Genomic DNA, 15,964 nt, shown 5'->3' with positions numbered 1-15,964 from the left:
GAAACTTAAAGAACTTAGGAGCAACTAAAGGCATAAAATACCAGGAATGTGCATCAGGAATAAGAAAATAAAGACCCATAAACACTAAGAAATAACAGAAAGCAAAATATGAATAAAGAATTAAAAAACTAAAAATAATCCAAGCTACAAAGGCAGGAGTTTCCTGGAACACTTAGTGTAAGTATCAGTTCTGATGAAGGGAAATGCTGCTGGAATGTGTTATTTATATGACGTGTATCTGCGGATGGGTGTAACCTTAATTAAGGTCTTTAGGCAAATTTAGGGGATTTTCTTTTTCTAGCTGTTGTGGTAACTGATAAACAGCTGTGATGATTTGGAAGTTTTTGTTTTGCAGTTTGACCACAGAGTACTGTGCAAAAGACTTGAACCACCCCTAACTTCTTTGTCTCCTTAGAATGGAAACAAAGACTTTTTTCACATATGAAATCTTAAGAAACAGGAGCAGCTTTCTGAAGCTTCTCTTTGGACACTGGCTGCTTTTTCACTCATTTTCAGTCTTTGTAGCTCACAGACTATTTTGTTTATGTAAGACTAATAATGACTCTTTCAAGCAAAAAATCATTTCTAAAAAATGTCAAAGATAAAAGCTGCCATGTGGTTTGTTTTCAGTTGGTAGGCTCTGGTCCTCTTGTCATCAAAGTGCAAGAAACGGTCAATATCTTTAAATCTTTGAATTGACATAGTGGCCTTTAACAATGCGTTATGCAGAGGACTCCCCAAAAACACACCGACTGGTACATCCCAGTTCTTCTCAGTTCCTGCAAGAATGGTCAATCAAATGAAGGCCAGGAGCTTATGTTTGATTATATTTTTCCACTCTTTTCCCCTGGCTGTGGCTACTCTTTGTGCCTCCATGTTTGTGCATGTCAGCACCTCTTCTGTTTTATTAGAATTATATTCTATCATTTGTATTGCCCTACAAATGATCCAGGATGGATGGGCTCTTCATCCCATCCGTCCTGGATCATTTGTAGGGCAAGGTCCACAGGGATCCTAGCTGGCCTCATAGCAGCCATGTTACTTTAGATATAAAAAAATATATATCAGAAAGGACAATGTTTGAAATGCACAGGAAACTATAAACAGGGCTGCACATAAATGGTCCGCAGGTGCACAATAAAAATAAAAGACTCGTACCAGATAAGAAGTTGGAACGCTCGTTTGCGTACATAAGATGTTCTGGAGGAGGACAGACATTTGTTCAGAACTCTTAAAGATGTCAAAGAAGCAAGCTCTGTAAGCAATTACTTTGGTGTTCCTCCACCGCAAAAGAAGCGCATATTCTCTGAATTTCTGGGAATACTTTTATTTTGACAGTGAATGTGCACCTGCAGTCCACTTATGTGCAGCCCTGACTATAAATCATGTATGTTACTGTGTAAAAATTAATTCTTGATCCATCAGAAGTGTAAGTGGGTCAGTCAGAGTTGCTAAGAATGAAAGTTTCATAGAAGATTCCACAGGAACTGCTTGGGGTCATTTTTGACCCCACTTGTGGAAGAGTGGGGTAGTGATACAAAACCTGTATTTTTTTTAAATTAATGAAAAAAATAAATAAAAATAGAAATTGCCTCATGTTACAAACATATTTTATGAGGAATACCTGGAATATGAATATATTACAACTTTGCATTTTAAAGATTTTGAAGAAAAACAACCCGTGGGGTCATCTAAGGGTTAAAGAAAGCCACAGGGTGAAGACGCCAAAGTTGAGTAGCAACGTCTTCCAAAATTTTGGAGGTAAAGTTCGGTTTTTAAGGCACAAACCCTCTTACTTTGGTACAAAATCAAAATCAGGAGTGGAGCACTTCATTAATATAGGCGGGGGCCTCACTCCAAAAGGCCACAGTAACAAGAACAATGATTTTAAACACGGTCACAGCAGAAGCTTTCATGGTGAACATGATGATAATCAGAGACGTTTGACCTCTATAGCAGGCTGCTGGATGTTCAGGAGAGTTCATTTATGTCCTCACATCATCTAACTCACAGTTTAGTTGTGGAGATTGAAGATGAAGCTCAACATCATCACTTTCTTTCTCTCTTTGATGATCTGTCTTCTTTATCGATAACAATGACTCATTCTTTGTTTTTTAGTTGTTTTTTATGTATATACACCAAGCAATAAGAAGTACAAGAATAATAACCAAAACAACTAACAGAACTATCCAGGCAGGATGTCCTCCTGATGGACCTGCAGGTGAGAAACAGGTGTCAGCTGTCAGGTAGGTGATGAGTGAAGAACAGAACAGAATCCATTTCCTCTTTTAGTTAAATAGATCAGGTTATTAAAAATAAGTTATATTATTTATAAAGTAAGAAAATGTTCATATAGGTGGATTTTTGTGTGTTTTTTCATTCAAGAACAGGAAACATGTGGTCTGACCAAAATAGCAGCCAACATCTTGTTTTGGAAAATGGCTGCCACGAAAAATAGAAAAACAATCATAAAACTAGAAAATACAATTTAACATGCCTGTGAGAGGTTATTCAGGGTCAGATGTCATGTTGGTGCTTTGTTTGTATTGTTGTGCAGCCCAAATGAAAAGCTTGATTTTATTATTATTCTACAGTCTCTGTATACTGAATTTGGATCCACACTCTCACCCCTTCACGCCGTATAACATCAAAAACGTTACAAAAATGATTTGTGTACAACAACAAAAATGGGACCTCTCTCTCTCTCATGTGGACATTTTTCTGACACACTTTGAAGCTGATGGACGTTTTGTGTCTGCACTAAGTACGTTTTCACCAGCTATGGCACCGGCAGGATTCACTTTCACAGACTCACAGCCACCAGCTTCACCCCTCCCCTCCCCCTCCAGTTGTTACACATTTTATATTAAGATTTAAATCTAGTTGGTATTGGTATGGCGAGTAACCTTCAGTGAACGTCATAAATCACACAGCAATAGTGCATTCAAGTGTAGTTGTAAAAAGCATAATGATATATTAAATAATCTAAAGTATTCAGAAGACGCTACTCTGAGTAACGTTACGGAATACATTACAAAATACATTTTGGGGCATGTATTCTGTAATCTGTAGTGAAATACATTTTAAAAGTAACCTTCCAAACACTAGTCATACAACAAACAAACATCAACAACCAGGAAGCAGCTTCACCTCTGATCACACACACACTCAGCTCTACTCACTCACATGAAGTACCAACACGAAGGTAGGTGATGCTGATGGACTTCCACGAGTCTGTTTCTTCCATTAAGACACGACACTCGTATGTTCCAGCGTCATTAATCGTCACATCCTTCAGAATCAAAGACACGTCTCCATCCTTCATCTGTCTGTCCTGCAGATCCACCCGGTTCTTAAAAGATGGATGCTGGTACTTTGGATCAAACTGACCATCGTGGTACATAAGCACATATTTATCTTCCAGGTCAGCTCTGCTCCAATGTACAGATGTGATGTTGTTGTTTGGAGCTCGACATGTCAGAGTGACGCTCTTCTGTACAGACTCAGCTGGGATGATTTTCCTGTCTGAGAGAGAAACAACACAGAGCAGAGAGGTTAAAGGTCAAAGTACATTTATGATCAGAATGATTGACTTTAAATATTTTTGTTTATTTCCTTTGACATTTGAGTATTTAGTCATGTTGGATTTAATGAACCTCTGAACATCCAGCAGCTATTTAAATGTTTTCAAGTGATTGAACATGTTCTGTTGTCTCTTTCTCTTTAATATCTCTCACACTCCTGTCACACTGGTGTGTGTGACTGCAGCAGCATCTGCACATGTGCAGCTGTCGGCTGCTCCTCCTACACTCAGCTTCAGTCCAACCTGATGTGACTCTAACTCTATTCCAGCCATGTGATTGGTTCAGAGTGATGCTATTTTCATTGTTATTGAACTTTCATGTTACCTGTCAAAACAAGGAGGTAATAAATTTTTGAGTACATTTTACTTTGAGTCACTACATTTTTTAACAAATATGTGTACTTTCTACTTCTTTACATTTTCAGACAGACTGGTGACTTTGTCTTTGCCTATAGTTCATACTGTGAGATTAATGTGGGCCGGAAACCGTGCACCACTTTCTGTATGTTCAGCATCTTGCTAGCACTACAGAAAATAAGGAATCATGAAGGCAGTGAGGTTATTTTAAGTAGCAGGTAATTCAAAATGAAAAGTTTCTATCAGCTCAACAAACATCATCAGTTTGTCTCACAATTGTGTTGCTAGCTAAATGCCCAGCTGCTGTATTTCATAGGGAGCAAAAAGAAAGAGAGCTAACTTCTCTCAGCAATAGAGAAAGATAAGGAAGAAAGGACAGGAGAGGAAAAAGAGAGCTTAGATTTAAAGATAATGACTCCTTAGTGGAATCTGATAAACTGCAAATATAAACATTGCATGTAAGGTCCCAAAAGATTGATTCTGTTCATCTGGATGTAAATTTTTCAGTAGGAGAAACATTTCATCAGTCAACCAAGTGACTGCAGGTTTCCCCAACCTTATAAAGAGAACATTTACACAATAACTGAATCTAGTCCACTGAATGAACAATAGGCTGTGAGGTCAATTCCTTGATCATTAATTAAGGACATTGCCAAGACAAAAACCACTGATAAATGACCATGAGTACCATTCACAGAGAGTTGGGGAATGGCTACAATCACAGTATTGTAAGATGGTGAAAGATGTACCCTTAGTCCCCCTCCTCGATTCAGAGATGGTCTTTCCCTTTTCACGTAAATGGCCTCCTTGACTTCCTGCTCAAACCAGCGTTCCTCCCTGTCCAGGATGTGTACATCCTCATCATTGAAAGAGTGTCCACTGGCCTGTAGACTGCAGAGTCCTGGCCTGATGAGGTAGCTCTTGTGTGTTGTGGCATCTGCTTTGCCAGAGGTTGTTTGGTTTCCCCAATGTATAAATCCGGGCAATCATCCTGGCACTTAACAGCGTACGTACACTATGTTACTCTGTTTGTGTCGGAGGACCCGATCCTTGGGGAAGACCAATTTTTTATGTAGCGTGTTTTGGGGTTTAAAAGCCACAGAGACCCGTTGTTTAGAAAAAAAATGTGTGTCAACTGTTCTGATACTCTTGACACGTTTGGGATCACTACAGGTTTTCGCTACAGGTTTTAGTCAGCAGTTGTCCTTCTCTCCTGGAGCTTTCCTTAGGTGCCTTCCCAGTTTTGACAAATGTCGAGCTTGGATAACAACATTTACTCAGCGCTTACAGTAGATTTATGGTACACATGAGCTTTTAGATGTCCTCCATTACTCACAGTCTTAGAAGGCTAACCTGCCACTATTCTCATATCCTCCCAGCTGAATTTGATGTGTCGGCCCACCAAGTTAATGTGATCCGTGAATTGTTTTCAAGTAAAGTCAAGTCATCTTTACTTATATAGCACATTTAAAGGACATCAAGTGTCGTTGAAAGTGCTGAACAGAGACATAATAGCGGTTGTTATGTCCCTACGATGAAGATCTAGGGGTGTGTGTGGGGACTGGTAACAAATGGGTCCAGAACAGAATGAAAGGAGAACAGCCAGAGGTGTTTAGTAAATAAAATCGTTTTAATAATCGTTTTTATTATAGAGAACCTTGCATACTTCCTACAACTAAGAAGCACATGCTCAACCGTCTCCATAGCATTGCACCATCACACAACCCATAAAGACTACCATTTAAAAAGCAGTGGCCTGTTCGTATTCTACTGATAATAACCAGAAGTTCTTACTTTCTGCCCAAACTATACTTTTCCTTTGACAGTGGTATCTGTACATCTATATCGACTTGCTTCCTTCCTGACTCTTGGTGGCACTTGGTGTTCACTCGCTCTGTGGTAGGGTATCACTTCCTGTTTCTGCTCAAACACAGTGGTGTTTCTGAGTAGCTTATCTGCTTAGCAGATACTTTTACTTTTCTTTTTTTTATTTTATTTATTTATTTATTTTATTTTTTTACTTTTATTTTTTCATAGTATAATCTTCACGTGCTTTATCCGAAGCACACTTTCTGTGTACTCACTAACTAATTTATAGCCAAAGTATTCACCCACTGTCTCTGTACTGTTTCGCTAGCTTAGCTTAGCTCGTGGCCGACTCGTTAGCACCATGGCTACTTCACCTGTCCCTACTGCACTTTCCTGCTCATTGTGTCAGATGTTTAGCTACTCCTCGGCCTCCTTTAGTAGTAATGGTATCCGTAACAAATGTAGCATATTTGTAGCTCTGGAGGCCAGGATTACTAAATTGGAGACTCGGCTTCGGACCCTTCATTCACCTGTAGCTAGCCAGGCCCCTGTAGCTGGTGCAGCCGAAGATAGCATAGGCCCCGCTAGCTTTTCCCCGGCAGACCCCAAGCAGCTGGGGAAAGAGGGCGGCTGGGTGACGGTGAGGAGGAAGCATAGTCCTAAACAGAAGCCCCAGGTACACCACCAACCTGTTCATGTGTCTAACTGTTTTTCCCCACTCGGCAACACACCCGCCGGGGGTCAAACTCTGGTAATTGGTGATTCTGTTCTGAGACATGTGAAGCTAGAGACAATGGCAATCATAGTCAATTGTCTTCCAGGGGCCAGAGCAGCCGACATTGAGGGAAATTTAAAACTGCTGGCTAAGGGTAAACGTAAATTCAGTAAAACCATAATTCACGTTGGCAATCCAATGGTTACGCCAATCAGAGGTCACTAAAATCAATATTGAATCGGTGTGCAACTTTGCCAAAACAATGTCGGACTCTGTAGTTTTCTCTGGTCCCCTCCCCAATCAGACCAGGAGTGACATGTTTAGCCGCATGTTCTCCTTAAATTGCTGGCTGTCTGAGTGGTGTCCCAGAAACGATGTGGGCTTCATAGATAATTGGCGAACCTTCTGGAGGAAACCTGGTCTTGTTAGGAGAGACGGCATCCATCCCACTTTGGATGGAGCAGCTCTCATTTCTAGAAATATGGACAAATTTATTAAACCCCCCAAAATATGACTATCCAGAGTTGGGACCAGGAAGCAGAGTTGCAGTCTTACACGCCTCTCTGCAGCTTCTCTCCTTCTGCTACCCCCCCAAAAAACCCATCTCCATTGAGACTGTGTCAGCTCCCTAACAGACAAAAAACAAACTAAAAACCAGCAATAAACAACTTAAACATAAACAATTACAAAGAAATGTAATGGGGAAGGCTTTAGGACCCAGGGGACCCAATGGAGGGTATAAAAGAGGAAGTAGCAGCAGGTGCTCTTTATTTCCACTGACGAGCGGCTGTGAACAATGTTTGTGTGAGTAGGTGAAGAGCCTGAGAAGTTTTAATTGTCTGCTACACAAACAGTTGTTTTAAAACTCTACATCAGAGGTTCGAGGTACAGGCTGTCTCTCTTTTAGTGCTTTTTTAAATGTCAGATATATTAAGTTAACATACCTCCAGCAGACAACTGTGTTTGCTGCACACCTGGTTTGTCTTGGCTAATCTTTTAAAATCACTACTAAAAGCATAAAATACAATAAACATCAAATACATTTCAACAAATTTAAAATTTTTTGTCTGGGTTGGGTTTTGAAATGGGACGGTCTAGCCTTCGTCGCGCTGCTCAGGTTGCCTAGCACTCATGATATGTTTCATACAACACTGTTTGACAGAAATGAAGGAGAAAAAAATGTTTTTTGGTCATTAATTTTTGTTATGACATCACTTTGATTAGTTGAGTATCTGAGGCTGAGACCACGGGACTGTAAAACATGGTAGTTGGGCTTCTTTTCTATACTGAACAGTCATGTCAAGATTAGTTAGTAAATAACAATTAGCTAATGTTGTTCATGAGAATAAAATCATCTTACTCTGGTAATGTAAATATAATATGGCCAACATTATAGTTATTGTCAGATTATTATGATATAGTACAGCAGTGAGCTTGAACTCTGTGTCAAAGATTCAAGTTGCAGTCATTTATATTTCCTATCACATTGAATCTTCACTGAAAGACAAGTATCTTTGACAGTGTATATATAGATGTATTATATATAAGAGACAAATATTGTTCTTTCAGTATGTTAGCATAACATTACATTTGGCTCAAAGATTAGATATGTATAAAACGAAATGTACGAGCTGTGATAACTGTTTCTGATAAAATGAAGAGTAGACTGATATATTAAATATTCCTTTATTGGGTGAGAAAATCAGACCATGTCATAACTGCTTTAAGTCATACAGAATAGATATCAGAGCCTTAATCAGGCGGACTTCTGCTAAATGGGTCAAACTGGGCAGAAAGTATACAAACACATAACATCCTTATAGAATATGATGTAACACTATAGATCAACTTACCTCAGAATATATAAAGCATATAAACAATTACAGCAATATGATGCAACAAACACAGCAGTGCTACTAATCCAAAATACTCAAAGCTTCATAGAACTGAAACAAACATTTATTTTTAGCTCCATTCTGCTGCTGATACATACTTTAGGTTTCTGAATATTAAACTTGTTGCTGCCTTTTTCACCCTGGGCCATGTGACCTCAGGAAATCACATGATAGGGTGGGGCTAGGTTTCACAATGAGCTCACCCGAAACCCTGGCTGATTGTGACCCACACCCGTTTTCACACCTTGGCTCATGTGATTAGGTAGAGGTTAATTAGGGTGTACTTTTGTCCCTCTCAGGGGGACACTCCCACAGGGCTTAAATGTGGGAATCTCCACCATTTGACCTTAGAACTGAAGAAGCTTCTCGGATGAGAAGTGAAACGTCTTCAAGCAAGTTAAAGAAGTCCAGACGCTTTTCTTTACAAGCTCCTTAGACTACGATGACCTGGATGACTGAGAACCTTCACAGACCTACCCTGTATGTTCATATGGCTCTAACCGTTTAAGTCCTTTGATTTTTTTCCTCGTACTTTATTTTGCCTTTTCATTAACTCTGTCTTTGTATGGACCTGCCGAGTTCTCCGTCGTTTTGTACATAACTGTTTTTGGGGCAAATAAAATGCAAGTAGGGATTAAAAACGCAGAATTAATGATTACCAGTGCTGGAAATGCTAGTGTTTCATGCAGTTTTTTGATTTTGTTGCCACTTGTACCCACAATGCAATGCACGAAAGTCACATGGTCTGTCAATCTCTATATGGTGGACTGTTAAAGGAGAAGCCATATACAGGGGTGAGGGGAGGTGACCCTTTTGTGATCACCAGGAAGTCACACACACACATACACACACACGTGCTCGCACATGCATGCACACACACATACACTTTTTTTAACTTTTATGACACCATAGGGGTTTTACAATGGGAGGTTGTGTCATTTCAATAAAAGGACTGTAAGCAGGGGCTGAAGTTGGAGTTTGCAATGGGTGATCATGGCTCAAGAGTTGGCAGTTCATCTATAATCAGAAGGTTGCCGGTTTAAGCCCCGGCTTGGACAGTCTCGGTCGTTGTTTCCTTGGGCAAGACACTTCACCTGTTGCCTACTGGTGGTGGTCAGAGGGCCTGGTGGCGCCAGTGTCCGGCAGCCTCGCCTCTGTCAGTGTGCCCCAGGGCAGCTGTGGCTACAATGTAGCTTGCCATCACCAGTGTGTGAATGGGTTAATCAATGTAGTGTAAACCAATTTCGGGTCGTTAAGGACTAAGTAAAGCGCTTTACAAATACAGGCCATTTACCATTTGCTCGGGTGAGGAGCCTCCAGGACCCTGGTCCAGTGGTCTTCCCTTGCAAGTGAAAAACCAATTGATCTCTCTTTGTCGCTCTTTGTTAACGGTGATAAGTCTCTGAACCAGCAAGGCCTGCGAGCGCAGACGTAACAACACCAATGTTTCTGCTTGTAGTACTGTAAAATATGTGGAATGAAGACACAGTTCTAAAAGCAAACACATTTGGTTGGTGCTGAGAGTGGTCCTGTTGCTAGGGTTGGGGTCATCCTGTAATTTCTTACGAACTACCTTGAATGCAGTAACTGGGATGCAAGTGAAGAGAGATGTAACATGAAATAAGACCATTGTTTCATCTGCCTCTGACAGTTGTGCAGTTGCACATCTGGCTACAACTAACAACTTAAATTCAGTTGACCAATTCAACAAAGAGCAGCAGGTCAGATGCTCACACAGTAATCTAAGAAAATGCACTGAAGCTTATATTAGAAATTATTGTGAGTTGTGATTCTTTTCCCTGTGCCGAGACATAACACAGATCTCAGGGCACCGGCAGGATTCACTTTCACAGACTCACAACCACCAGCTTCACCCCTCCCCTCCCCTCCCCCTCCAGCTGTAGGCTTTAACATTGAGTTTCCCCACACGTGTACAGACGAGTTAGAGAGCAAGAGAAGAAGAGACTGATTCATAAATGTCTTTGTTTCTGCTCTAACCTTACCCAAACAATGCTGCTCTACAACTCTAGACTACCAGCCACAAAGACAACAGCTGGAGAAACATCTGTCTACCTCTGACATCCACCAGCTCATCCATACAACAAACAAACATCAACAACCAGGAAGCAGCTTCACCTCTGATCACACACACACTCAACTCTACTCACTCACCTGGACAAACAACAACAGTAAGGGTGGTGTTGCTGATGATCTCCCATGAGTGTCTTTCTGTCACGTAAACACGACACTCGTATGTTCCAATATCAGCAATCGACACATTTCTTAGAATCAAAGACACGTCTCCATCCTTCATCTGTCTGTCCTGCAGATCCACCCGGTTCTTAAAAGATGGATGCTGGTGATCTGGAACAAACTGTCCACCCTGGTACAAAAGCACATATTTATCTCCCAGACCAGCTCTGCTCCAGTGTGCAGATCTGATGTTGTTGTTGTTGTCGTTGTTTGGAGCTCGACATGTCAGAGTGACGTCCTGTCCAGGCACAGCTGTGATGATTTTCTGGGCTGAAAGAGCAAACAACACAGAGCAGAGAGGTTAAAGGTCAAAGTACAATTATGATCAGAATGATTGACTTTAAATATTTTGTTTATTTCGTTTTACATTTGAGATTTTAGTGTGACTCAATGAGGGAGAATTTTAGCCTCATGTTAAACATGCAAAGTGTCAGAAACTACAAGATGTTAGCTTCCACAGCAACAACAACATGTGACCATAATGTGTGAGAGAAAGCAGCCCTCTCAATATAAGACACAGTAAGTTTCTTAGGGGCATATTTATAGAAATTTTCTTAAAAAAACACATATGCAGGTGTTACATGTAGATAAAATGTTTCAAAATCAGTATACACATATTTCACATAAATATAATCTATAACATTTTTTTTCTGTTGCCCACATAATTCACCCCCACCACCGTTAGTGTTTAGTGTTCCCGGTCAATATTGACCGGTCAGTTTTAACAGCTGTTAAATTAACATAACAAACATTTTTCACCACCAAATTCATCTTGATGCATGCTCAATCATCCAGGTAAGTAAATCTCCAAAAGTCAATTCTGTTCATCTGGATGTAACATTTTCAGTGGGAGAAATGTTTCTGTCACGGTCGGGCGGATCACACACAGTAATTCGGCGTGCCCGTGTGGCGTGCTGGTTAGACCCAAGCGCGGCGAAGGCTAGCGGTGGGTTTGGAACAGACACGCAGTTACTCTAGTAATGATCAGAGCGCGAAGCGTGGCTTCGGAACTGTCGTTACAGACAGAGAGCGAGTGGAGCCGGGAAGAGAAAAAGGATTGAAAGGGATAATCACTCACGGTTGCTGAATCAGGCGGAGACTGACGTCGGCAGAGTTTCGGAGCTCCTGACACGAAGGGAATGATGTCTGAGCGGCGAACAGGTGGGTGGCGTCTCTCTTTTAACCCCGGCCCCGTGATCAGCTGATCACAGCCGATCACCGGCTGACAGGACCCCCCCCTCGAGGACCGGCACCCGACGGGCCAGGACGGCGGCGGCGGAAATCCGAGATGAGGGAAGGATCCAAGATGAAGCGGGACGGTACCCAGGAGCGCTCATCAGGGCCGTAGCCGGCCCAGTCCACCAAATACTGGACCCCCCGGCCCCGGGGACGGGAGTCCAAGATCCGACGGACAGTGTAGACAGGACCCCCATCGATGATCCTGGGCGGGGGCGGGGCCCGGGAGGGGGGCGCCAGCGGGGAAGCGACGTGCCGCTTGAGCTGCGAGACGTGGAAAACCGGATGGACCTTCATGGCGGGCGGAAGCCGGAGACGGTAAGCCACGGGGTTGAGCCGGGCAGTGACTTCGTACGGGCCGACGAACCGAGGAGCGAGCTTCTTGGACTCACCGCGCAGCCGCAGGTGCTTTGTGGAGAGCCAGACGCGGTCCCCCGGCTGGAAGGGGCGACCCGGGCGGTGGCGGCGACGATGCTGCCGGGTGTACAGAGCGTTGGCCCGGGAAATGGCAGCCCGCGCCTTGATCCAGGCCTGGCGACAGCGGCGGACCATCCGTTCAGCAGCAGGCACGTCGACCTCCGCTTCCTGATGGCTGAAGATAGGAGGATGAAAACCATGACAGACCTCAAAGGGCGAGAGGCCGGTGGCGGAAGAGATGTGAAGGTTATGAGACAACTCAGCCCACACCAGGTAACGAGGCCATAGCGACGGTTGGGCGGAGACGAAGCACCGTAAGAAGCGCCCCAACTGTTGATTGGTCCGTTCAACCTGTCCATTGGTCTGAGGGTGATAGCCGGACGAGAGGCTGGGAGATGCTCCAACCAGGCGGCAGAAGGCCTTCCAGAACCTGGCAGTGAACTGGGGCCCCCGATCGGAGACTATGTCCATGGGGAACCCGTGAAGCCGGACGACGTGGTCCAGGAGGAGCTCGGCCGTTCGTTTGGCGGAGGGGAGGCCGGCCAGGGCGACCAGGTGCACCGCCTTGGAAAACCGGTCCACAAAGGTGAGGATGGTGTCAAGACCGTCCACAGATGGGAGGCCGGTAACAAAGTCAAGGCCGACATGGGACCAGGGACGTCTCGGCACAGGGAGAGGGTGAAGGTCGCCAGCGGGCGGCTGGGTGGAGGACTTGGCCCGAGCACAGGTGTCACAGGCGGAAACGAAGTCACGGACGTCCCGAGTCATGGAGGGCCACCAGAAGGCACGACGGAGGAGCTGGAGGGTCCTGTCGGGCCCTGGGTGACCAGAGAGCGGGGAGGAGTGAGCCCAGAGCAAGGCCTCCTGACGGCACCGGGATGGCACATAGAGCCTCCCAGCTGGGGTGTCCGGCGGAGGCGGTTCAGTGGCCAGGGCATCCCGGATAGAGTCCTCCAAGGGCCACCTAAGGGGGGCAGCGAAACAATGAGACGGTAGGATGGGTCCAGGGTCTGACGTGAAGTCGTCCTGGGCGAACTGCCTGGAGAGGGCGTCTGCCTTGGTGTTCTTGGAGCCAGGGCGGTAGGCGAGGTGGAAGTTGTACGGTTCGAAGAATAAGGCCCAACGGGCCTGCCTTGGGTTGAGCTGCTTGGCAGAACGAATATGGATCAGGTTCTGATGATCAGTCCAGATCAGAAAAGGTTCTTTCGCTCCCAGGAGCCAATGCCGCCATTCTTCCAGGGCCCACTTGATGGCCAGGAGTTCCCGGTCGCCGACCCCATACCGTCGCTGCGTGTCAGAGAACTTCCTCGAAAAATAGCAGCATGGGTGAAGTTTTCCATCCGGGCCATGTTGAGAGAGGACGGCGCCAGCGCCAACTTCGGAGGCATCCACCTCCACCACAAAATCTCCGGCAGGATCAGGGTGGAGCAGGACGGGAGCGGTAGCAAACCGACGGATAAGGTCTCGGAATGCCTGTTTCGCACCAGGGGGGAGGCAGAAGGGCCTGGGCAGGTTAGCTGGTTTAGTGAGGGATGTCAGTGGCGCGACAATGGTGCTGAAATTGCGGATAAAGCGCAGATAAAAATTGGCGAAGCCCAGGAAGCTCTGTAGCTGCTTAAGGCTGGAGGGCTGAGGCCACTGGGTCACGGCTTGGAGCTTTTGCGGGTCCATGGTCAGGCCATTGGAGGAGACGGTGAAGCCCAGGAAGGTAGTGGACCGTTGATGGAAGGCACACTTTTCCAGTTTGCAGAACAGCTGGTACTCGAGCAGCCTGCTTAGCACGGCCCGCACATGGCGAATATGGTCCACTTCAGTGCGGGAGTAGATCAGGATGTCATCCAGATAGGCAAACACCCACCGGCCCAGCATGTCCCGCAAGACATCGTTGATCAGGTGTTGGAAGACAGCAGGGCTGTTGCAGAGGCCGAAGGGCATCACCAGATACTCCCAGTGCCCGTGAGGGGTGATGAAGGCCGTCTTCCATTCGTCCCCTTCTCTAATCCGCACCAAATTGTAAGCGCTGCGTAGGTCTAGTTTGGTGAAGATGCAGGCCTGGGAGAGGGAATCGAGTGCGGTGGATAGCAGAGGAAGAGGATGGCGGTTCTTAACAGTGATTTTGTTCAAGCCCCGGTAGTCTATACAGGGGCGAAGCCCGCCGTCTTTCTTCTTTACAAAGAAGAACCCCGCAGCTGCAGGGGAGGTAGAAGGGCGAATGAAGCCCTGTTGGAGAGCCTCAGCGACATACTCCTCCATGGCTTTGTTCTCTGCGGGTGACAGCGAGAACAGGCGACCACGAGGAGGGACCGCTCCCGGGAGGAGCTCGATGGCCATGTCGTAGGAGCGATGAGGAGGGAGAGCAGAGGCCCGCCTCTTACTGAAGGCCTCGGACAGGTCGTGGTAAGCCGGAGGGATCTTATCCAGATCGATGGGCTCCGGGGGTGACGCCTCTTCTGACTTTGAGTCCTGTCCAGTCCGGAAGAGAAGGCAGCGGCGTGAACACTGGGGACCCCAGTCCAGGATCCGGCAGGAAGACCAGGAGACGTGGGGGTCATGTTGACGGAACCAGGGGTATCCGAGGATGAGAGGAGAGGAAGAGGCCGAGACTACTAGAAACCGGATCTCCTCCTGATGATCCCCGACAGACATGCGGACTGGCTGGGTCTGGAACTGGACCGGGTAGGGTTGGAGTGGTCGCCCGTCTACTGAGGTCACCGGGAAGAATCGGTCGACGGAAGTCAATGGGATGCGAAGCCGAGAGGCTAGTTTTTGGTCGATGAAGTTCTCGGCAGCTCCGGTGTCCAGGAGGGCTTCGGATGAGAGCTGTTGGTGTTTCAGGTGGAATGTGACCGGTAACAGAAAACGAGAGGGGTCAGAGGAGTGGGAAGGGCCAGGTGGGACACCCCCGCAGTCTACCTGGCGTCGTCGTTTCCCGGCCGTAGCGGGCACTGGGGACGGCGGTGTCGCGCTGATCCACAGTAGGCGCAGAGGCCCTCACGCCAGCGTCTCTCTTTCTCCTCTTTGGGGAGCCCACCCAGCTGCATGGGCTCCTCGCTGGATGTGCTGCTTGGGCTAGCCGTGGCTCCATCAGAGGGGGGAGGAGGTCGCGACGACGTGGTCCGCTGAGGCTGGAAGGGTTTGGAGGCCCGAGGGGCGTGGCGAGGCCGCAACATCACACGTTGGTCGATCTTCAGGGCAAGGTCCACGGCCTCGTCCAAGGTCTTTGGGGCCTCACGGCCAGCCATCTCATCCCTGATGTAATCAGCCAGTCCCTCTAGAAAGATGGAGCGCAGAGAAGCATCTCCCCATTGTAGCTTGGCAGCCAGGGTACGGAATTGGGAGGCGAAGTAACAGACTGGTCGATTGCCCTGGCGTAGATGAAGCAGCTGTGACTCCACTTCCACTTCACTGCTGGGGGGAACGAATGTCTTTTTTAACTCCTCCACAAACAGAGCATAGTCGTTACACGCTGCAGATTTGTTGTTGTAGAGAGCCGCGGCCCATTCCTGAGCCTGGCCAGACAAGAGAGAGGTTAACATAGCCACTTTTGCACGGGCAGTGGCGTATTTAGTGGGTTGACATTCAAACATCATGTCTAAGGTGGCGAGCAACCCATCAGGCCGGCCGTCTACTCCGTTCCACTTATCGGGTAGTCCGATCCGGGGTTCAGCGCTCACCGGCGCTGGCTGACGTTGCAGCGAG

The 15,964-nt window shown here is 46.1% G+C and overlaps 1 protein-coding gene across 1 annotated transcript in view; it reads right to left on the bottom strand.

The window, feature by feature from the left end:
* Positions 1-1,897: 1,897 nt before the first annotated feature.
* The window catches only part of LOC120720346 (immunoglobulin superfamily member 1-like), a 28,211-nt gene continuing 14,144 nt past the window's right edge, over positions 1,898-15,964 (bottom strand). The window contains exons 4-6 of the mRNA XM_040009989.1: positions 10,532-10,882; positions 3,187-3,525; positions 1,898-2,215 (exon numbers count right to left, since the gene is read on the bottom strand). Of these exons, the coding sequence (XP_039865923.1) occupies positions 2,115-2,215; positions 3,187-3,525; positions 10,532-10,882 (791 nt within the window). The 3' untranslated portion in view covers positions 1,898-2,114. The remainder of the gene's footprint in view (positions 2,216-3,186; positions 3,526-10,531; positions 10,883-15,964) is intronic.

This window comes from Simochromis diagramma, unplaced genomic scaffold, assembly GCF_900408965.1.
Source record: "Simochromis diagramma unplaced genomic scaffold, fSimDia1.1 OVJJ01000578.1, whole genome shotgun sequence".
In the NCBI taxonomy this organism is placed as follows: domain Eukaryota; kingdom Metazoa; phylum Chordata; class Actinopteri; order Cichliformes; family Cichlidae; genus Simochromis; species Simochromis diagramma.
This window is presented reverse-complemented; position numbering and strand designations above follow the sequence as displayed.